General features: G+C 49.0%; 2 protein-coding genes across 2 annotated transcripts in view; both read left to right on the top strand.

Annotated features, from left to right (window-relative positions):
- The first annotated feature begins 4235 nt into the window (after positions 1 to 4235).
- ESYT3 (extended synaptotagmin 3) overlaps positions 4236 to 22322 on the top strand; it is a 51013-nt gene continuing 32926 nt past the window's right edge. The window contains exon 1 of the mRNA XM_024750726.1: positions 4236 to 4736. Within this exon, the coding sequence (XP_024606494.1) occupies positions 4410 to 4736 (327 nt within the window). The 5' untranslated portion in view covers positions 4236 to 4409. The remainder of the gene's footprint in view (positions 4737 to 22322) is intronic.
- LOC112403334 (elongation factor 1-alpha 1-like) lies at positions 12357 to 13842 on the top strand. Its single transcript, XM_024750749.1, is given in 2 exon segments — positions 12357 to 12558; positions 12764 to 13842. Coding segments are annotated over 2 exon segments (1266 nt in total). The 5' UTR covers positions 12357 to 12371.

Below are 22322 nucleotides of genomic sequence, written 5' to 3' on the forward strand. Positions count from 1 at the left end.
CAAGTTCACAGAGACAAAAAATAAAATGGTGGGTGCCAGAGGCTGGAGGTGGGGGAGAACAGGGAGTTATTGCTTAATGGGTACAGAGTTTCAGTTTGGGGTGATGAAAAAGTTATGGAGATGGATGGTGTGATAGTTGCATAATGATGTGAATGTACTTACTACCACTGAACTGTGCACTCAAAATGGCTAAGACATTAAATATCATGTGTATTTTATCATAATACAAATGTTCTTCATTATACAGGAACTTCCCTGGTGGTCCAGTGGTTAAGACTCCGTGCTTCCATTGCAGGGGGCACGGGTTCAATCCCTGGTTGGGGAACTAAGATCCCAAATTCCGCTTGTAGCTCGGCCCAAAAAAAAAGAAAGAAAGAAAATTATATAGATAATACACAAAAACATTCTTGCTATAAGTCAAACAATACAGACAAAACTAAAGTCTTTCTTGACAACTTTCCTATCCAGATACATAGCTTTAAAGACATTGGGTCTTACTTAATCCTCATCACCAGCCCATGATTTAAATATTACTATGATCTCCATTTTACAGATGAAGAAACTGCTCTGCAGAGAAGTGAAGGACTTTCCCTGTAGTCAGAAAGTCCTCCAGTCTAGATTAAACTCAGGTAAACGAATTACAGACTGTGCTCTTGCCTCTCTCTTTGTGTCAAACTCTGGCTGGGCACCGAGGACATAAGATCTATTGGACACAGCCACTGCCCTCATGGAATTCTCAGGCTGATGGAGAGGGTAAACAAAATTAGTCCAGCCCCACGTGCAAATGTAACAGTTAAACTACTGACATCTACAGAGCAGAGGCTCTTTATCTTTCTGTTCCAAAAGAGATGCTTTTACTAGACATTATTTCTTTTAAAGATGAAGTTGTATGGCCTTCCCTGGTGGCACAGTGGTTAAGAACCCACCTGCTAATGCAGGGGACACAAGTTCAAGCCCTGGTCTGGGAAGATCCCACATGCGGTGGAGCAACTAAGCCCGTGAGCCACAACTACTGAGCCCGCATGCCACAACTAGTGAAGCCCGTGTGCCTAGAGCCTGTGCTCTGCAACAAGAGAAGCCACCACGAGAAGCCCACGCACTGCGACAAAGAGTAGCTCCCACTCACCACAACTAGAGAAAGCTCGTGAGCAGCAGTGAAGACCCAATGCAACCAAAAATAAATAAACAGATAAATTTAAAAAGAAAAGATGAAGTTGTATGTAGACTTTTTAAAAAGTTGGGTCTCAACTCAAATGTCACCTCCTCAGAGAGCCCTTTCCAAATTACTTGGGTTAAAACAGCCCTCTACCCCTTGCCAGTCACTCTCTCTCATACAACTGACTGCCTTTCCTCACAGCATTTTCCCTTACCTGCTATTTTCTGTTCTTTATTCACTTGTTTGTTGTCTGTGTTCCCCACTAGAATGGCAGCTCTGTGAGAGCAGGGATCTTGTCCATTCTGTTTACACTGAATCTCCTGTGGCTAGAACAGTGCCTGGCTCTTAGTCAGTGGCTGTATTAGTTTCCAAGGGCTGCCATATCAAAGTACCACAAACTGGGTGGCTTAAAACAACAGAAATGTATTCTTTCAATGTCCTGGAGACTAGCAGTCCGAAATCAAGGTGTTGGCACGACCAAGCTCTCTCCGAAGGCTCTCGGGAAGAATCCTTCCTTGTCTCTTCCTAGCTCTGGTGGTTGCCAGCGATCTTTGGCCCTTGGTTTTGTACTGCATCACTCCAGTTTCTGCATCTTTCTTCACATGGCCTTCCTCCCTTTGTATATCTCCTCTGTGTCTCTGTTTCCAAATCTCTCTCTTTATCAGGACACCAGTCGTTGGATTTAGGACCCACCCTGAGCCAGAATGATCGCATCTTAACTTGATTACACCTACCAAGACTCTATTTCCAAATAAGATCCCATTCACAGGTACCAGGGGTTAGGACTTCAACATATTTTTTTGGTGGGGGGGACACAATTCAACCCACAATAGCAGCCAGTAAATATACTGAACAAATGAGCTAGCGTTCTCTGGAAAAGTGGTATAATATGATGAATTCTCAAATGGGTTCAGGCAAAGGGTCTGGAAGTCATCATTTCCCCCAGGTTTTGCTATGATCAAACAGAACATAAAATGTCTTTTGTTGGCTGTAGTAACCAAAGTAGCATGTCCAGGTCAAGGAAAATAGTGGCTCCAATGTTCTAGGCACAGATTTGACCTCAGGTGGGATATCGAGTTTTAGATGCCATATTCTCAATGTTCTTATATATTTAATTTATGAGAGTAACGTAATGACATTATAAATACATTTAGAAAAGAGAGAAAAGAAAATCAACCATAATCCCACTTCTCTAATGTACCTTAGAGGAAATTTATGTGGGGGTCATTCCGGTTAGAGGGAACAGCAAGTACACAAGCCTTGGGGCATAAATGAGCTTGGTGTGTTCAAGGAGCAGAGAAGGCAGTGCAGCTGGGGTAGCCACGTCCCGCCAGGTGTTCCAGGTCTCATTCTGGACATCAGCTCCCAAATCAACAACCTTCCTTCTCTGGTAATCCTCCCCAAACACACTAACCCAGGAGGGGGCTGTGGTGTAGACCTGGTGTGTGTTAAGAGGGAAGGGGATAATAGATACAGTTGGGTCCTCTCTCCAAGGCATTTGGAATTGGGAAGGATAAGGGTCAAGCAGTCTCTCTGTGAAGCTCTGTGACCCTGGAAGCGGTGAGGAAGATGCTGTGTTCTCCACTTCAACCAAAGGCAAAGGAGGCAGGTCAGCAAGGAGAGCAGCAGGGTTGCTGAGCCAAGTCCAGCCAGTTAACTTCCGGGTCCATCCATCATGGGAGTCAGCTGCATTCCTGCCTCAGGTTCCAGAGGGCTTCCCTAGAATCCCTATCATACTTTCTCATTCCTTTAGCTCAAGTCAACCACTAGAGGAGTGTTTTGAGAATGGAGTTCTGTGGTCAAATAATTTGGGAAACAGTGGGTTAAATCAAATATAATAGCTTTTTATCTGCAGGACTTCTCAGAGCCTTTAATAGGATTAGGTACATTCAAAAAGGAACTCTCCAAAAAAGGAACGCAAGTGAGATGCATTTCCTACATTGACTTCCTAGGTTACCTTGGGAAATGTAGTGTAACAGAATGTTAAGCTGGGAGGTTTCAGCTTCTGCTTTGGCCAGTCCTGGAAGACCAAGAACAACAGAGGAGGGTCCAGCTATTATGACCACTAGGAACACACGTGTTGCTGAAAAAACTCATCACAGCCAGTAATTTTATCCAGGAAAGAGGAAGGAAAAAGCCAGAAAGACAGACAGAGAGATACCTGAAGGACAGAGGAAAAGAGAATTCAGTTACATTGTGCTTGCTGTCCGTTGGGTCTGGTCCTTCAGTAAAACTACTGAAAGAGCGTAGAATAATTCCAAATCATTTGTCAACTCCAAAATCACATTCCAGTAATCGACGTGCTCACTCAGGTGAGCCGCCTAAAATGTATGTCACCCACAAGACCTTCACCTGCTCTGATCATTCAGAAAGGATTAGGTAGAAACCTTGGGCTTCACAACTGGCCGCCAAGCACCCCAGGGCTTGCTCATTATTTCTCTTGTTAGTCACCATCGCTTGCGGTACCGGGCGCCCCCAAATGAGGAGGACTGGCCCGGCCCGGGAAACTCCCGGTCTGATTGATGCAGAGAATGATGTTCCAAACTGACACCCAGCACAGAGGGTGGGAGTGCAGGGTAGAGAGTGCTGTGGGGCAGAGGAAGGACCCTGAGCTCGACCAGGTGGGGCGGTGCTAGGTCTAAGCTTTGTAGGTGCAAGAGGAGGGGGCAGCGATACAGGGCTCTAAGGTCCACCCAGGGAGCTCAGACACAGGACGGGGCTCACCCTGGGGCTGGGAGGCCCTCGAATGCCCAGGTAAGAGCCTACTACACTCGCCTGCACATTGCAGACTGGGTGTAGGAAACAGGTTTTAGGGGATGTTTATCCATGACAACCCATTTGTCCACATGCCTCGGTGAGTCATCAGCTGCCTGGGGTAGGACCTGGGTGTGGCAACTGCAACCTCTTCGGATGCCTGCGCGGGACATTGCGTCTGAAGGCTGCCTCAACACAAGGTTGCTTTTTTACACCTCCTTGGCGCCCGCTGAGCAGCCTGACCCCGCCCCCTTCCTCCTGGGCCCGCCCCCGGGGGCGGAGACATCCGGAGCTGCGGGCTGGACAAGGAAGGGAGCGCGGCGGCGGCTCAGCGCGTTCCCAGTTTAGAACTCGGGAGTTTTGGGCGCGGAAACTGCGCGGGCGAGTCAGCCAGGGAGTCAGCCAGCCTCCCCCTTGGAGGACAGATGTGACCGGGCGTCGCGGCTCGCGGACCTGACCTCAGGTGAAGCTCTCGGAAAGGGCAGACGGAGACGAAGAGATGCCAGCGGAGGAGCCCTGCGCCCCCGGCGCCCCTGGTGCCCGGGGGACCGAGAGCGCGCCGGGCCCCGAGCCGCGCCTGTCCAGCCAGCTGCTGCCCGAGCTCTGCACCTTCGCGGCGCGCCTGCTGTTCTATCTGGCTCCCGTCTATCTCGCCGGCTACCTGGGGATCAGCTTCACCTGGCTGCTGCTCGGCACCCTAGGGTGGATGTGGTGGCGCAGGAACCGCCTCGGGAAGCTCGGGCGCCTGGCGGCCGCCTTCGAATTCCTAAACAACGAACGCCAGTTCATCAGCCGCGAGCTGCGGGGCCAGCACCTACCCGCCTGGGTGAGCCGGGCCGAGCCGGGCGGGGGTCGGAGGTGGGGCGGGTGCCCTTGAAGGTTCGGAAAGGAACCTGCGGTCTTCCGGGGAGCTGGGGTGCTCAGACCCGAGGGAGGGAGGGAGCCTGGAGACCCGCACACCTGGTCCCCCACGGATCGCGGCGCAGAGACCCTGGGGGCGGTGGCCGTGTCCCTCGCCGTGGCGCCCCTCGGCCTCATTGCCACTTCTGGTCCGGCTGTGCTGGCAGCAGGAACCTGGGTTTCACCTGAGGGCCCAGAACCTGGGAGAAAAATTACGGGCGGGCCACACCCAGGAGAAAAACAAGGGCGTCTGGGACTCTGCAAAGTTAACTCGTGAGGGAAGCAGTAGACACTTCCACCCGCCTGTTGAGTGAAAGAAGAAACGCAGGGCACGGCACTGACAAATACAGCTGTGACAGAAGCTGGCAGACTGGTTGCCTTTGGCAGAGGCCCGGTCAGAGGGAGGGGCTAGAGATGGGAGTGCCGGGATGGGGTTGCCAGGGGGGAGGGGAGAGGCCGGTGGCCGCCGCGCTGGCTCGCGGGCTTCTCTCGCTCCCTCGCCTGGTAGAGATGCTCAGACGCACCGAGACACACCCACACACACACTCACACTCTACAGCTACAAAACCATCTCCTGGTGTGGAATGGCCTGGACTATGGCTTCTCAAAGGCTTCTGGGTCCTGAGAATCACTTGGTCCACTTAATAAAAACAAGTTTTAGGCCTCACCTCACAACCCCCAGGCGGGACTGAGGAACCTCAGTCTTATGATCAGGTGAGTTTGGGCCACCAACTGCAAGAGGGGCATTCAGTCTAAGACTTGGTCTGCAGCAAACCCCCTTCTCTGGGTGATGAACTGGTGTTGGTTGTCTCTGATTTCTTCCAGAAACATTCAGGCACACAGGGAGAGGTGTCCAGAGGCCACCAGACCCCTCATTTCCCCTGGCTTGAGGCCTGTACTCTAAAACCCAGCCAGGCTATAGGTGCCTCACACTTGCCCATGACAGTAACATCTGAAGTGGGATGAGAAGATATTAGAAAGGCCTATGTATACTTATTTTCTGTTAAAAGAGAAATTAAGCCTTATTGCATTAGTTTTCCACGGTTGCCATAAAGTACTACGGAGTGGGTGGCTTAAACAACAGAAATGTATCAAGATCAAGGCATCAGCAGGGTTGGTTTCTTCTGAGGCCTCTCCTTGGCTTGTAGTTGGCTATCTTCCCTTGTGTCTTCACATGGTCTTCCCTCTATACTTACCTGTGTCTGAATTTCCTCTTCTTATAAGGTCATCAGTCAGGTTAGATTAGGGCCCACCCTAATGGCCTCATTTTAACTTAATCACCTCTATAAAGACCCTATTTCTAAATACAGTCACATTCTAAGGGACTGAGGGTTAGGACTTCAACATATAAATTTTGGGAAACAGAATTTAGCCCATAATACTAATATATGGATTGACAGTAAAGCTTTGTAAATAGGTTTACATATCTATTGGGTAGCAGCCATGGAGACAGTGTTTGGGGCCTGTCTCGCCCAGACCTTGGTTTTCTTGCATGAAAGGGTATTGATGGCTTGTGATCGTGGAAAATGTGGACACAGAGAGCAGGCTTGGACCTGTTCACACTCCTTGTTCACTGTTGAGGGAGCCCAGGCTGCCTGTCAGACCTCTGTCATGACCCCCATGGCAGCCTCAGCCCACGAGGGTGGGCCCATGATACCTCACCAAGTGACATCCCTTTCTTTCTGCCCCTCCTGGTGTTAGGGAGGCCTCCAGACACTTAGCTGTATGCAAAGGCAACGTTTCTGAAATTGGGGTAAGAATCAGATTCTGTAGGGGCCTTGACACCCCCAATCCCCCAACACCCCCCACCCACAAATGCCACAGAAACCGTTCTGGCTCCTCTTGGGGGAGGGGTCCCTGGAACTACGTGGACGTAGCCAACAGGGAGCTCAGCCTGATGGATGAGACAGAGCACAAGACAGTATCTCCTGGTTCTCACCCCATAAACCACACCCCAGGCCTGACCCAGCTGGGTGCAGGGACACACAGAGGAAGGTGATGATGTCTCACCTCCCAAGAGGGCAGTCTGGGGCGGGAGGCAGATGTGTAACAGGTAGTTCCATAGAGGTCTCAGGGAAGCTGGAAACAGGAGTCTGAACAGGGTCCAGTCCAGGGTCAAAGGCCTGGAGGGAAGGGCACCCTACCTGGTTTCCATATCAGATTGTCCCCAGACCACAGCCTCCTGCCTCCTTGGCAGGGTCCTGGGAAGGCCTGGCCTCCGCCTATGTTCTCCAGGCCCTTCTGGCAGGCTTGGCTGGCCAGTTTGCAGGGCCAGGGCCTGGATAACCTTTCAGATTGAGGCAGTGGTACCACAAAGGGCAGTCCAAGCAGAAGGGGGCTTGCGAGCACAGCATGGAGGCGCCGTGTGGCTGGTATCTGAGGGCTACTGTGTGGTTCGGCCTGGCTGGCATGTGCGGTGTAGGCTGAGGGACAGGGGCCAAATTGAGGCAGATCTGATGGAGGTTGGGGCTGATTCTGAAGGCTGAAAGGAGTCTGGGCAAGGTTTAGGAAAGGCCCTGGAACAAGCAGCGTGCAGGGAGGAGTGAAGCTGGAGGAAAGAGACCAGTTGAGAAAGTGATTTGAGCCAAGATGGCCATAGTGGAGACTGAGAGCTGAGGGTGAGAGCTGTGCGGAGGGGGACTCCAGGTGATTGGTGGCCTCTAGAGTGCAGTGAGGGAGGGATCAGGGTCTTCTGCTTTCTGATTTGGGGAGCTGGGTGCCCATTACTGGGACTGGGAATCCAGAATGTGAAGCAGGTCTGGGGAAGTTGGTTGTCTGTGTGAACACCTGTGAAGAGCACGCACATAGACGTAAATGTGGGCTTTTGGACCCGCCTCGTGAAGGTTTCCAAGCCCAAGGATGATGTGGAAAATCTGGAACCTACTTGTTTGAATATCCTTCTTCTGGCCTCTCCCTGCCTCCTGAGGACACCCACTGTTTATGAAGACGGAGGGACGTGGCTCCCGTGTGGTAGGGACAGAGTGACCCTTGTCCACAATTTCAGAGCATGGTGTCTCTATCTTACACGTGGACCTTTCAGCACACCTTCTTCTTGTTTTGAGAACTGGTGTTCTTGCATGAATGGGGATTGATGGCTTCTGACCTCCTTTGAGAAGTATTTTTACTAATTAACCTGTAGTCAGGGGGTTGAAGAAAAGGTCTTGAGGGCCTCGCAGCCATGCAAGTCATCACCCAGCACCCAGCGAGTGAGGGTGGATCCCAGCCCCCCTGCTGCTTGCCCAGCTATGTGTGCACCTTGCTCTAATTTGCACCAAGTCCCTGTGAGGGGATGGAGGCCAAGGCCAGGCTGAGCCAGAGCCCAGAGGCCATCGCTCTCCCTTGCCAGGCCACGGCAGTCCGTTCTCAATGGAGCTGTTCTTTTCAGCCCCATTAGACTCCTCAGCACTTCGCTCCAAGCTGCTGCCTCCGGGTGATCAGAGAAGTTGCTTTCCCTCACTGGGTCTCATTGTCCCCACCTGTAAAAACCTGTTAAAGGAGGTTGTTTCTGGTCCAACTTCAGAGAGACCTGCTCCTCCTCTGGTTCCCTTCCATGGAACATACAGCTCAAGGAAGGGATTCTTCTGCTTTAGAAGGGGTCACAAGTGAAGATGCTGGAGAGCCCCTTGGCTTGTGGACATGGCCCGGCCACATGGAGAGAAGGCAGTTCGTCTTCTGAACAGGGGAGTGGCTGCTGCCTGCTGTTTACATGTGAATGTTCCTCCCACTCAGTTTTTAGACATATTTTTCAAGAAATAAGGAGCCTTGGGCTTCCCTAGTAGCGCAGTGGTTGAGAGTCTGCCTGCTGATGCAGGGGACGTGGGTTCGTGCCCCGGTCCGGGAAGATCCCACATGCCATGGAGCGGCTGGGCCCGTGAGCTATGGCCGCTGAGCCTGCGCGTCCGGAGCCTGTGCTCCACAACGGGAGAGGCCACAGCAGTGAGAGGCCCACATACCGCAAAAAAAAAAAAGAAAGAAAGAAAAGAAATAAGGAGCCTCTTCGATCAGCCCACCTTGCCAGGGCTGGGGGCCGTGGACAGCACAGTGACCAAACTGGAGCCCTTGATCCCACAGAGCTGGTGACACCCCAGCTCCACCACTCACCTAGCTGTCGGCCTCGAAGGCTCAGTTTCTACACGCATTTGCGATGAGTTGAGTCTGAAAAGCTGCTTGTTCGAAGCCTGGCACGAGTACGTGCTCAGGTGGCCTGTCACTGTATCCTCCTCAATTTCCCAGGCCTCCTAACTCTCCCTTTTTCTAATATGAAACTCATTACCAAGTGGCCCAGCAGCAAACGTGGCTCCAGGGATGGACGGCTGCCGGGGGCAGCGCCTGTCGGAGACTCCAGCCTGGCCCTCAGCCCTTCCTGGGGTTCCGTTCATGGAATTCCAGCTCTAGTGCTCCAGAAACTTCCTGTCTGGTCTTCAGAGTCAGTCCTTCATGCTCTGGGCTCTTCAAGACCCTTCCTGGGGTAACTTTTGCTGCTTGACGCCTCCCCGCCCCCGAGGCCTGGGCCCTGGCTGGAGTCCAAAGGCTGCCTCCCGGATCTGTACATGATCTGCCCTTCCCTGCCCCATGTTTATGGGTTGCTCGTTGAGCCCGAGACAGCAGGCAGAGCTGGCCCCTCTGTGGGAATGTCCCCGGTGACTTTGGGGGAGCCACTGGGAGGTGTGAGCTGCGCCCCGATGACCCGTGAAGGCCTCCACCCAGCTACACAGAGGAGCAGGGGACTGGGGCCTTGCCTTCCCTTCTGCCTGCTCCCCCCACCCTGCCATTCAGAGTTACTTCTCCTGGCGGAGTCCCAAGGATTTTTCAATCTCAGGAAACCTAGAGCTCATAGCCCAGAAGTGTCCCCATGTGCTGGAGGAAAGTGCTTCCCCACTCGCCTTCCTCTATGGCAAATAGAGAAGAGACAGTTAAGATGTTTTCTGCCCCAGTGGGAGCTATTAAAGGGACAAAGCCCCGTTCTCTTTACACACCCTGTCACTTCAAGTCAAGGGGATGAGACTTGCGTCCCTCGGGCCACACTGGGAGTCAGGGCTCAGCTCCGGTGTACCCTCTTTCTGTAGGATGCCAGGTGGGACTGAGAAGTCCCATCCCAGTGTGCCCGGGGTCACTGGTCCTTGAAATGCTCACAGTGAAAAGCCAAGGAACTCCTCCAGGACATGGGGTGTTTCAAGACCCCAGATTCACCCACTCCATTCTTTTGCCCATACTGTGTTTACTTTCTAAAGTAACTGGTTAAAAATCTCATTTTTCCAGTTATAAAAGTGCAAATATTCCCATGTTAGAAAATTTGGAAATGGTCTACAAGTAAATATTAGAGTAAGCATTTACATTCCTGCTACCCGGAGATATACTCTATGTTTGGGTGCACTTCCTTTGTATAAAAGGTCTATGAAAAGTCTTTTGAAAACTTGTACCTTTGAAAAATTTTTTGTTTTTATGTCCTTAACATTGTCTTACAAACATTCTTCAAAAACATTCTTAAGGATTATGATATCCTTAATACGAATAGACCAGAAGTTACCTGACCATTTCTGTAACATCACTATTTTGGTTATGTCCCAGTTTGCCGTTTCTGTGGCAGGCCGAGGTGGGTGGTGTTTCCTCTGTCTGGAATTTCTCCCTTGATCTGTCAGTCTGACTCCCTTGACTCCTCCTTCAAGTCCAAGCTCAGGCACCTGTACTGGAACCCTTCTCTCACACCCACTCCACTTCCCGTGTTGATTTGCACTTACCTATTTTTATGTCCAACTTTTCCTCCAGATCGAATGTTCTTTACAGCTGTGTTTCTCGTTCCTGTCTGTACACTCAGCTCCTCGCTCAGTGCCCAGTTCATATAGGTGTTCAATAAAAATCTGTGGGGCTTCCCTGGTGGTGCAGTAGTTAAGCATCCGCCTGCCAATGCGAGGGACACGGGTTCGAGCCCTGGTCCGGGAAGATCCCACATGCCGCGGAGCAACTAAGCCCGTGCGCCACAACTACTGAGCCTGTGCTCTGGAGCCCACGAGCCACAACTACTGAGCCCACGTGCCACATCTACTGAAGCCCGTGTGCCTAGAGCCTGTGCTCTGCAACAAGGGAAGCCACTGCAATGAGAAGCCCGTGCAGCGCAATGGAGAGTAGCCCCCGTTCGCCACAACTAGAGGAAGCTTGCACGCAGCAACGAAGACCCAATGCAGCCAAAAATAATAAATAAATACAAATAAAATAAATTTATTAAAAAAAAAATCTGTGGCATGAATGCCACAGTGAACGTCTGCAATGTAAATCACAGTCCCTGTTTCTCCAGTTCTTTACACAGATTACATATTAAACCGACCTGTCAAAACTTAAGGACTTTAAAGATCCTCATTCCCACCTCACCTTGGCCTTATCAGCACGGAGGAGGATGAAGCAGATGATGATGTTTGGCCTTTTACTAGTTTTATAAGTAAGAGGATAAATTTTTTTTTTTTTTTTTTTTGCGGTATGCGGGCCTCTCACTGTTGTGGCCTCTCCCGTTGCGGAGCACAGGCTCTGGACGCGCAGGCTCAGCGGCCATGGCTCACGGGCCCAGCCGCTCCGCGGCATGTGGGATCTTCCCGGACCGGGGCACGAACCCGTGTCTCCTGCATCGGCAGGTGGACTCTCAACTACTGCGCCACCAGGGAAGCCCAGAGGATAAATTTTTTACCCTCCAGGCTGTACCAGACCTAACTGGATCACTGAACTCTCTGACGACTTAGGATTACACTCAGGTCTCCTCAAAACGACTCTGCAGCTAGCTCAGGGCAGTCCGTCTCTGCTCCAAGCCCTTATTCCTCAGCAAGGGTGACAGGCTCCTGGCACCCGCATTCTCCTCACCGATGACTCTCTCTGGAGTTTTATCTGCTCTGTCATCCTGCTGGGTCCAGCCGACTTAGGCCAGTTCTCAGGCTGGGTATGCTGTTAAGGAATCTGTGGCTTCTAGAACAGTGCTAGACAGAATTCCAAGCTGGCAAAGCAATTGTTTCCCTTAAGGCACTTTTAGCAGGGTGATGTTAAGCAGAAGAGTTGGGCAGATTTAAAAGCAGTTTTCATGGTTAAATGTTCACCTCGCAGGAACAGAGAAAAAAAGGGATGAAAGTTAGTGCTTCATCAGGAGAAAAGCGAATGAAATGAGGGGCCGTTTTCTGGTAGAGGAGAAACCACTGCAGAGGCAGCCACAGAGCAGGGCCTGTCTCAGGAGGACGACAGCCCAGCGCGGCCTCCTTGTGTCCCATCCCTGCAGGACACCGGAAAAGGGTCTTCTCTCTTCTTTGCGGGTGGGGAGGGGGTCGGCAACATCAGTTGAGTCGTCAGGAGTGCGTGTATAAGAATGCCCTTTGGGCTTTTTTGCAACGGGTTTGCTGCCAGGACACAGGTGTCGTGAAAGCCACCGCTAAACCTAAGCAAAAATGGGAAGGGAGAAGACCACATTCACATCGTTGTCATTGGACACGTAGATTCAGGGAAGTCCACCACTACTGGCCATCTGATCTACAAATGTGGTGGCATCGACAAGAGAACCACTGAAAAGTTCGAGAAGGAGGCTGCCGAGATGGGAAAGGGCTCTTTCAAGTATGCCTGGGTCTTGGACAAACTGAAAGCTGAACGCGAGCGTGGTATCACCATTGAAATCTCCCTGTGGAAATTCGAGACCAGCAAGTACTATGTGACCATGACTGATGCCCCAGGACACAGAGGCTTCATCAAAAACATGATTACAGGGCTTCCCTGGTGGCGCAGTGGTTGAGAGTCCACCTGCCGATGCAGGGGACGTGGGTTCGTGCCCCGGTCTGGGAGGATCTCACATGCCGCAGAGCGGCTGGGCCCATGAGCCGTGGTCGCTGATCCTGCGCGTCCGGAGCCTGTGCTCCGCAACAGGAGAGGCCCGCGTACGGCTAAAAACAACAACAACAAAAAAAAAGAAACAAAAACCCATGATTACAGGCACATCCCAGGCTGACTGTGCTGTCCTGATTGTTGCTGCTGGCGTTGGTGAATTTGAGGCAGGTATTTCCAAGAATGGGCAGACCTGTGAGCATGCCCTTGTGGCCTACACTCTGGGTGTGAAACAGCTAATTGTTGGAGCTAAAAAAATGGATTCCACTGGGCCACCCTACAGCCAGAAGAGATACGAGGAAATTGTAAAGGAAGTCAGCACCTACATTAAGAAAGTTGGCTACAACCCCGACACAGTATTATTTGTGCCAATTTCTGGCTGGAACGGTGAAAACATGCTGGAGCCAAGTGCTAACATGCCGTGGTTCAAGGGGTGAAGAGTCACCCGTAAGGATGGCAATGCCAGTGGAAGCACACTGCTTGAAGCTCTGGATTGCATCCTGCCACCAACTCGCCCAACTGACAAGCCCTTGCGTCTGCTCCTCCAGGACGTCTACAAAATTGGTGGTATTGGCACTGTCCCTGTGGGTTGAGTGGAGACTGGTGTTCTCAAACCTGGCCTGGTGGTCACCTTTGCTCCAGTCAACGTGACAACTGAAGTGAAGTCTGTTGAAATGCACCATGAAGCTTTGAGTGAAGCCCTTCTTGGGGACAATGTGGGCTTCCATGTCAAGAACGTGTCTATCAAAGATGTTCGTCGTGGCAATGCGGCTGGTGACAGCAAAAATGACCCACCGATGGAAGCAGCTGGCTTCTCGGCTCAGGTGATTATCTTGAACCATCCAGGCCAAAGCAGTGCTGGATATGCACCTGTGCTGGATTGTCACACAGCTCACATTGCCCGCAAGTTTGCTGAGCTGAAGGAGAAGATTGATCATAGTTCTGGGAAAAAGCTGGAAGATGGCCCCAAATTCTTGAAATCTGGTGATGCTGCCATCGTTGATACGGTCCCTGGCAAACCCATGTGTGTTGAGAGCTTCTCTGACTATCCTCCTCCTCTGGGCTTTTTTGCTGTTCATGACATGAGACAGACGGCTGCAGTGGGTGTCATCAAAGCAGTGGACAAGAAGGTAGCTGGAGTTGGCAAGGTCACCAAGTCTGCACAGAAAGCTCAGAGGGCTAAATGAATGTTTTCCCCAACACCTGCCACCCCAGTCTTAATCAGTGGTGGAAGAACGGCCCCAGAACTGTTTGTCCAATTGGCCATTTAAGTTTAATAGCAAAAGACTGGTTAATGATAACAATGCATCGTAAAACCTTCAGAAGGAAAGGAGAATGTTTTGTGGACCGTTTGTTTTGTGTGTGGCAGTTTAAGTTATTAGTTTTTAAAATCAGTACTTTTTAATTGAAACAACTTGATCAAAAATCTGTCACAGAATTTGAGACCCATTAAAAAAGTTTAATGAGAAAAAAAAATGCCCTTTGCGGGACTTCCCTGGTGGTCCAGTGGTTAAGACTCCGCGCTTCCAGTGCAGGAGGTGCGGGTTCGATCCCAGGCCTGGGAGCTAAGATCCCACGTGCCTCATGGTCAAAAAACCAAAACATAAAACAGAAGCAATATTGTAACAAATTCAATAAATGGTCCACATCAAAAAAAAAATCTTGAAAAAAAAAGCCAGGCTTCCCTGGTGGCGCAGTGGTTGAGGGTCTGCCTGCTGGTGCGGGGGACACGGGTTTGTGCCCTGGTCTGGGAGGATCCCACATGCCACAGAGCGGCTGGGCCCGTGAGCCATGGCCGCTGGGCCTGCGCGTCTGGAGCCTGTGCTCCGCAACGGGAGAGGCCACAACAGTGAGAGGCCCGCATACCGCAAAAAAAAAAAAAGCCCTTTGGAACAGAGGCATGAGGCTTTCTTTTTTTTTTTTCCTAGCAAGGAGGGTGTGTACCTGGGTCTTTGTACATGTGTACATGTGATTCTGTGGATGAGTCTCTAGTTCTGCGTGTGTATGCGTCTGTGTGTGTACATGTGTCTTTGTGTGTCTGTGTATATCTTGGTGTGTATGTCTGCATGTGTATGTCCACCCACGTCTGTATGTCTGTGTGTCTCTCTGTGTCCATACACACCTGCTTCCACGGGAGGAGCCACCGTCCCTGTGTGAGGGAGCAAGCAGGGGTCACCTAGTGACAGGCAAGCTCTGTAAGTGAAGCTCTCCAATCCCGCTGCCTCCTGAGAGGGTCTGGTGGCCAGAAGCTCCTGTCCAGGCCTCTCAAACCCCAGCCCATCTGTGGACCCCACCCCGCAATGGGATGCAGCCGTCACTCTGGCTCCATTTCCTCAACTGCTATGGAATCATTTTTCCTAAAGAGTTTAAGAAATAAAGCAGGTGACCACCCAAAGGGAAGCACCGATGTGGGCCATGTTGGTGGCCTCTGCTAGTCTGGAATTCTTAGACTCAGTTTGATTTCCAATTTTTCTCTCCTCTCTAAGCTGTCATTACCACCACTCTCTTGACAATGTCTAAAAACGCTGTCATTAAATTATTAGCCCACTTTGCCTGGAAGGCTTTGGCCCAAGTGCACTAAAAACAGCGTGACTGTGTTAGTTTAGGGAGGCCTTCCATGCGGGCTGAGGCCCCTCTTGCTGAAACTTCCCCGAGGGCTCCTGCAGGCGGAATAGCAAGCATCTGAGATCCTGGTGATTTGACAGCGGCCCGACAACTTTCGAGTTTTCCAGGCCTGCTTCGGGGAAATGCTCATACCTGTACTACGTCAGTCAGAAGAGTGTTCATGTTTCTATGGAGACGAACCTTCCAGAGCTCTGTCTCCATTTAGAAGTAGATTTTTGTCCATTATCTCCTTGATTGTAGATCCTGTGGGCAGCACAGGAATGAGAAGCCTCACTCCCCTCGGTCAGGAGACACCTGAGGCTGCAGGAAGGGAGTGAGGACACCTTCTAGGGGCAAGGGCAGTGCCTCAGGCTAGGCAGAATTGTGATATTGTGTTTTTCACCTGTTAGCTTTTGCCTCCCTTTGCTCTTTGTGGTCCAAAAGATTTGTAAAAGAATTGAGGGCCATAGGCTGCTGGTAGGAATTTGATGTTCTCCTAGGAGTGACAGCTGGAAACACAGGCTGTGACTCTCTAGCCCTGGTCAGGAACCCCAGGGAGCAGAAAAGCCACCTAGTTCCAGGGCTGGAACAGGTCCTCTAGCCTGGGGGGCCCTGTGTGCTCATGCTTCCACATCCTCCACCGCCAGCATCAGGACAAGCTGGCGAGCTTGTTAAAGATGCAAGTTTCCAGGCCCCGACCAAGAATCCACATTTTGTTTGTTTGTTTGTTTTTTGCGGTACACAGGCCTCTCATTGTTGTGGCCTCTCCCGTTGCGGAGCACAGGCTCCAGACGCGCAGGCTCAGCGGCCATGGCTTACGGGCCCAGCCGCTCCGCGGCAGGTGGGATCTTCCCGGACCGGGGCACGAACCCGTGTCCCCTGCATCGGCAGGCGGACTCTCAACCACTGCGCCACCAGGGAAGCCCAAGAATCCACATTTTCACCAGCTCTCCAGGTGGTGTTTTTATACAGAAAAGTTTGAGAATCGCTCAAACTCAGAGTCTAGCCCTTTGCGTTGCCTGGTGGTTTGAGTCTCTCTTCCTAGCTGGTCCCAAGGACTCCCGGCTACCCCCAGCCTCATGGGAATTGGTACAAAAGTGACTTTAGGACTCAGTCTGACAGTGAGCCATGTGGCTTCTTTTTCTGCCTTCCCTTTGTTTACCTGGCAAGGGAAAGTCACACACAGAGGCTCTGACCGGGCCGCTTTGCCCCACCTCACTCTGGAGCTCCTGCATTGGGCAGAGTTTCCCGTGGAGCCTCGCAGGCATTGGGCCCAGGCTATCTGTGACTCATTATCTGGGGGCACAGATCTCTCAGCCAATCAGCGGAGGCCAGAGAAACAAGAATCTACGGGGTCCTTCCCCCTCCACCTCAACCACCTTCGCTGTGTTATCCTCTTCTCATCTTCCGTTCCGCCTTCTCAGTGGTCTCCCAAAGTGCAGAGCAGCAGGCACTAGGAGACCCAGGGAATTTGCCGGGCTTTGGGTCAGACAGAACTGGACACACAGCCCATGTGATCTTGTTCTTGGCATGTACCTGAGGTCAGAAGTGTCAGTGTTCGTACCTCTGAGGTCTGTACAACTTCCATCAAGAATCACCATTTCTGGAGCCTTTACTCTGAGTCAGGAAGGGTACTGAGCTCCTTACATGCATTGTTTTATTTAGTTTTCTCAGGAACTTTGTGAAGTTGGTAGTATTGTACCCGTCTTGTGGTTGAGAAAACTGAGGTTTAAAGCGATGGAATTTTAAATGCAAAAGGGATAGGTTAGAAAAACACTGAGAAAAGGACTTCAAATATTGATATTTCAGATGGCTTAAGGGGAGGGGAAACAGATGAGAGAAAGATTTGAAGGCTGGGCTCAGGTGAGAAAATCTGAGTTCTGGTCACCTGACTGATCTTGGCAAGTGCTAGTCTCTGAGCCTCTCCTCATATGGAAAACAGGGATAATTGCATCTTTGCTGTTCACTTTATACAGCATGAGGAGGATCAAATGAAAGTGTCTGTGGAACCCTTAGCTAGAAAGCATGGCCTACCCGTGAAGGCTCAGGTCCCATGAGGGCAGTCCTCTATCCAATTAGACTTTCTGTAAGAGAGGAAAACAGTGGTATGTAATGTTTTCTTAAGAGGAGTGAGTGGTGGAGTGTGTGGAGTGGTGGAGTGTGCTCCACCACACCACTGTGTGGTGGAGCACAGACAGACGTAGATCTGGGTCACAGCTGTAGCACTCCACAGCTGGTGATTCTAAGTAACCTCTCAGCCTTAGTTTCCTTATCTGGAAAATGGGTCTACTAAGGGATTAAGAGGAGTATTAAATAACATGAGATAACATGAACTCAAAAAGGCTGAAAATAGGATGAAAAAAATACAACTGGGTAACTTTGAAGCAAAAGAAAGCTGTAGTAGCAATTTTCATCTTAGACAAGATAGACTGTAACTCGGATATATCTTTAAGACAAAGAAAGATGTTATATGCTCATAAAGGGAGCCATAATTAAGATACAATCATCATGGCCATATATGTACTGCATAATATAAACCTGAAATATAAACCAACAGCGAACAGAACTGCATAGAGAAGTAGATAAATCAGCATGTTGGCTTGAAAATTTTCATATATTCCTCTTGGAACATGGAAAATCAAGTAGACAAAAAGTAAGCAAGGAGAAAGACTGATAAAAGGAAATGATTAATAACTTGCTCATACATGGGACAACCATAGAAATTAATCGTGTACCAGGCCACCAAGGAATTATCACTATATCCCAGTGAATTGCCATCCTACAGACTGCTCAGATCATACAGAAGTTAAATTAGGAAACAAAAATAAGTATAGATATCTCATGCATCTAGATATTTTAAAATATTACTATTTTAAAAAATCAAGGGCTTCCCTGGTGGCGCAGTGGTTGAGAGTCTGCCTGCCGATGCAGGGGACACGGGTTCGTGCCCCGGTCCGGGAAGATCCCACATGCCGCGGAGCGGCTGGGCCCGTGAGCCATGGCCGCTGAGCCTGCGCGTCCTGAGCCTGTGCTCCGCAAGGGGAGAGGCCACAACAGTGAGAGGCCCGGGTACCGCAAAAAAAAAAAAAAAAAAAAATCAGTGTTTAAGAGGAAGTCATAATGGAAATTACAAAAACTGAGAGCTGAATAATGATGAATAATGATGAAAAAACTGTTAAAAATTGTAAGGGAATTTATAACTTTGAATTTATCATGAAACAAAAACTGAAAATAAATGATTCAACTCTAAAACTCATAGAGTTGACCCTAAGAACATAAAAGGACAACAGATTCCGATCAAAGAAATAAGAAGGAAGGAAGGAAATGATAAATATAGGGATGAAAATGAACAAAAAAATTTAAAAATAAAGGTAAAGGGGAAAGAAAATTATTAACAACTGAAGTTCATTCTCTCAAAAGATTAATATAATAGACAAAACTTTGTCGAGCTTGATCATGAAAAAAATAGAAAATAAAATATAGAATGAAAAAAGGCAGAAATAACTACAGATATAACAGATTAAAAGAGTAAAATATTGTAAATGACTATATATCAAGACATATGAAAACCTGGATGAACTAGACACATTTCTAGAAACATATAAATGCCAAGATTACCAGACTAAGATCAGTAGACCTTGAATACACCAATAACCTCTAAAGAGAGACATGGTAATTTACCACCCACAAAAGTCTCGGGCTAAGATGGTTTCAGAGGTAAGATATGCTAAATTCCATCGATCAGATAATTCCTATATTTACAAGTTGTTTCAGAAAATAGGAGGATAAGGATAGCTGTCCCACTCATTTTACAATTTATCATAAAACCTTTATACCAAAACTAGATAGGAATTGTACAAGAACAAAAGCTGTAGGTATCACTTTGGATCATTAGTGTATAAAGCCTAAATGAAATATCAGGCCAGCTAAATATTTCAAGTAGGGTTTATCCCTGGAACTAGTGATGGTTCTGTTTTAGAAAGAAATATCAGTTAAGTTGACCACATTAATGGATGAAAGGAAAAAAAATAACATGATTATCTCAATAGATATGAGAAAGTATTGAATATAGTTCAATACCCATTTATAATGAGAGCTCTTGGAAATTTAGGAATTGAAAAGAACTTCCTCAGTCTGATAGAGGCTATCCTCCAAAATCTATAGCAAAAATTGTGCTTAATGGAGAAACTATCTTTTTTTTTTTTTTTTTTGCGGTACGCGGGCCTCTCACTGTTGTGGCCTCTCCCGTTGCGGAGCACAGGCTCCGGACACGCAGGCTCAGCGGCCATGGCTCACGGGCCCAGCTGCTCCGCGGCATGTGGGATCTTCCCGGACCGGGGCATGAACCCATGTCCCCTGCATCGGCAGGCAGACTCTCAACCACTGTACCACCAGGGAAGCCCTGGAGAAACTTTCTTTTGTGGTCAGGAACCAGACAGAGCTGCTTGCTATCACCAGTGTGCCTGCATAGTACCAGAGGACTGGCCAAGAGAAGCAAGTAAGGATAAGGATGGGGAGCGGAAAGAAAAAAATTGTTATTATTTGGAGATTATAAATGTTTCTAAGTTACCTATGAGAATTAACAAACAATTAGAACTAGTAACAACTTTCAACAAAAGTTGCCCAGAAAATGAAATACCATTTTTAATAACTATAAAACCCACAAAGTAATCTAGCAAAAAATGTACAGGACTTTGGTAGAAAAAAAGTTATGATCCTAAATGTGAATACAATCAAATGTGAATAAATAAAGGGAAATATTCTGTTCATGGATGCAAAATGTAGTAAAGAGATCAGTCCTCCCACAAATTAATCTATATATTCAGGAATACAACAATCAAAATCTCAGGAGGATTTTGGCAGGGAGACTGACAAGATGATTCTAAAATTCATATGGAAGTATAAATACCTACTATTATCTAAATCAGTTTGAAAAAGAAAAGCAAAAGGAGGGGAATCACCCTACCCAGATCATATTGTGAAGCCATAGAGATTAAAACAGTGTGGTACTGATGCAGAAACAGGCAAACAGACCATGGAGGTCCATGCCAAGTCCTGAAACACACCAAAGTACACATGGGAAGCTGATGTGTGAGGGAAGTAGCTTCACTAATTAGGAGGAAACATGGGCTTCTTTCTTTTCCTCCCTCGCTCCCTCCCTTCCTTCCTTTTTTGTATGTTATTATAAAATTGCCTTAGTGAAAATAAAACTACCATACGACCCAGAATCCCACTACTGGGCATATACCCTGAGAAAACCATAATTCAAAAAGAGTCATGTACCACAATGTTCACTGCAGCTCTATTTACAATAGCCAGGACATGGAAGCAACCTAAGTGTCCATCATCAGATGAATGGATAAAGAAGATGTGGCACACATATACAGTGCAATATTACTCAGCCATAAAAAGAAATGAAATTGAGTTACTTGTAGTGAGGTAGATGGACCTGGAGTCTGTCATACAAAGTGAAGTAAGTCAGAAAGAGAAAAACAAATACTGTATGCTAACACATATATATATGGAATCTAAAAAAAAGGTTCTGAAGAACCTAGGGGCAGGACAGGAATAAAGACACAGACATAGAGAATGGACTTGAGGACACAGGGAGGGGGAAGGGTAAGCTGGGACAAAGTGAGAGAGTGGCATGGACATATATACACTACCAAACGTAAAATAGATAGCTAGTGGGAAGCAGCCGCGTAGCACAGGGAGATCAGCTCAGTGCTTTGTGACCGCCTAGAGGGGTGGGATAGGCAGGGTGGGAGGGAGATGCAACAGGGAGGAGATAGGGGGATATATGTATATATATAGCTGCTTCACTTTGTTATACAGCAGAAACTAACACAAAATTGTAAAGCAATTATACCCCAATAAAGATGTTAAAAAAAATCGCCTTAGTGAGAGTGTGGAGAGAAATTATACGCCTATTTCATCTGCTATAAAAAAAATTCCAGACAGATTTTAAATGCGAAAGCTAAAACACAAAACCAGTAGATAAAAACATAGAATACGGGCTTCCCTGGTGGCACAGTGGTTGAGAGTCCGCCTGCTGATGCAGGGGACGTGGGTTCGTGCCCTGGTCCGGGAAGATCCAACATGCTGTGGAGCGGCTGGGCCCGTGAGCCATGGCCGCTGAGCCTGCGTGTCCGGAGCCTGTGCTCCGCAGCGGGAGAGGCCACAACAGTGAGAGGCCCGTGTACCGCAAAAAACAAAACAAAACAAAACAAAAAAAAACGTAGAATAACTTTGAGAATTTGGAGTAGGGAAAGGTCCAGATTATAATGGGAGAACAGACTCATTTGTCTTCATGGAATTGAGGAAGCATGGTGTAAGCAGTTGCTCCATGAATGTCAGCCTGTCTCATTTCCTTCCCTGGTCCAGAACTTACTCAGGGGCAGTCACAAAGAAGGTGGCCCGGCCCTTGTGTTGGCTTCCTGGGGAGGGATGACATGGCTGAGATTCGGACCCAGGGAGGCCCTACAGGTGCCTAAGGCAGAATAAGCTGTCTTGATGGTCTCTTATTTTCTTTGTCTAAATTGCTGCTCTGGTCAGGGGTTCAGACTCACTCTCTGGAGGAATCTCTTAGACAGGAGCCTCAAATACAAGCATGGGTGGCCAGGAGAGACCATGACAACGTCCTCAGAGTGGGCCCTGGGCATTCCATTGCTGTCCTCAATGTCAGGGTGAGTGTGGGTCACTCTAATGCAGGGTTGGGCAGGTCATTGGTAGCTCACATCAACCCTGACTGAACATCAGGGTCATGCCAGGAACTTGTTAAAAATAAATTGGAAGGCCCACGCCTACTGATTCAGTAGGCGTGAAGCAGTACAGGAATCTTCGTCTGACTAGATCCCAAGTGTGGGCAAAAGCTGGCTCACCTTTCCAGGGTTCAGCAGATCAGAGCTTCTCAGCTTCCCAGGGTGAGAATCACATGGACGGGGGTGCAGGACGTTGGAAGGGGTACGCACATAGGGAGTGTGGGGACGGGATGGGAAGTGCAGTGTTGGGACAGCAGGAAGGGTGTGAGGGGTCCAGCCAGTAGGCTTGGGTACAAGAGGAG

The sequence above is a fragment of the Neophocaena asiaeorientalis genome, unplaced genomic scaffold (assembly GCF_003031525.2).
Source record: "Neophocaena asiaeorientalis asiaeorientalis breed wild unplaced genomic scaffold, Neophocaena_asiaeorientalis_V1.1 scaffold276, whole genome shotgun sequence".
Classification (NCBI taxonomy): domain Eukaryota; kingdom Metazoa; phylum Chordata; class Mammalia; order Artiodactyla; family Phocoenidae; genus Neophocaena; species Neophocaena asiaeorientalis.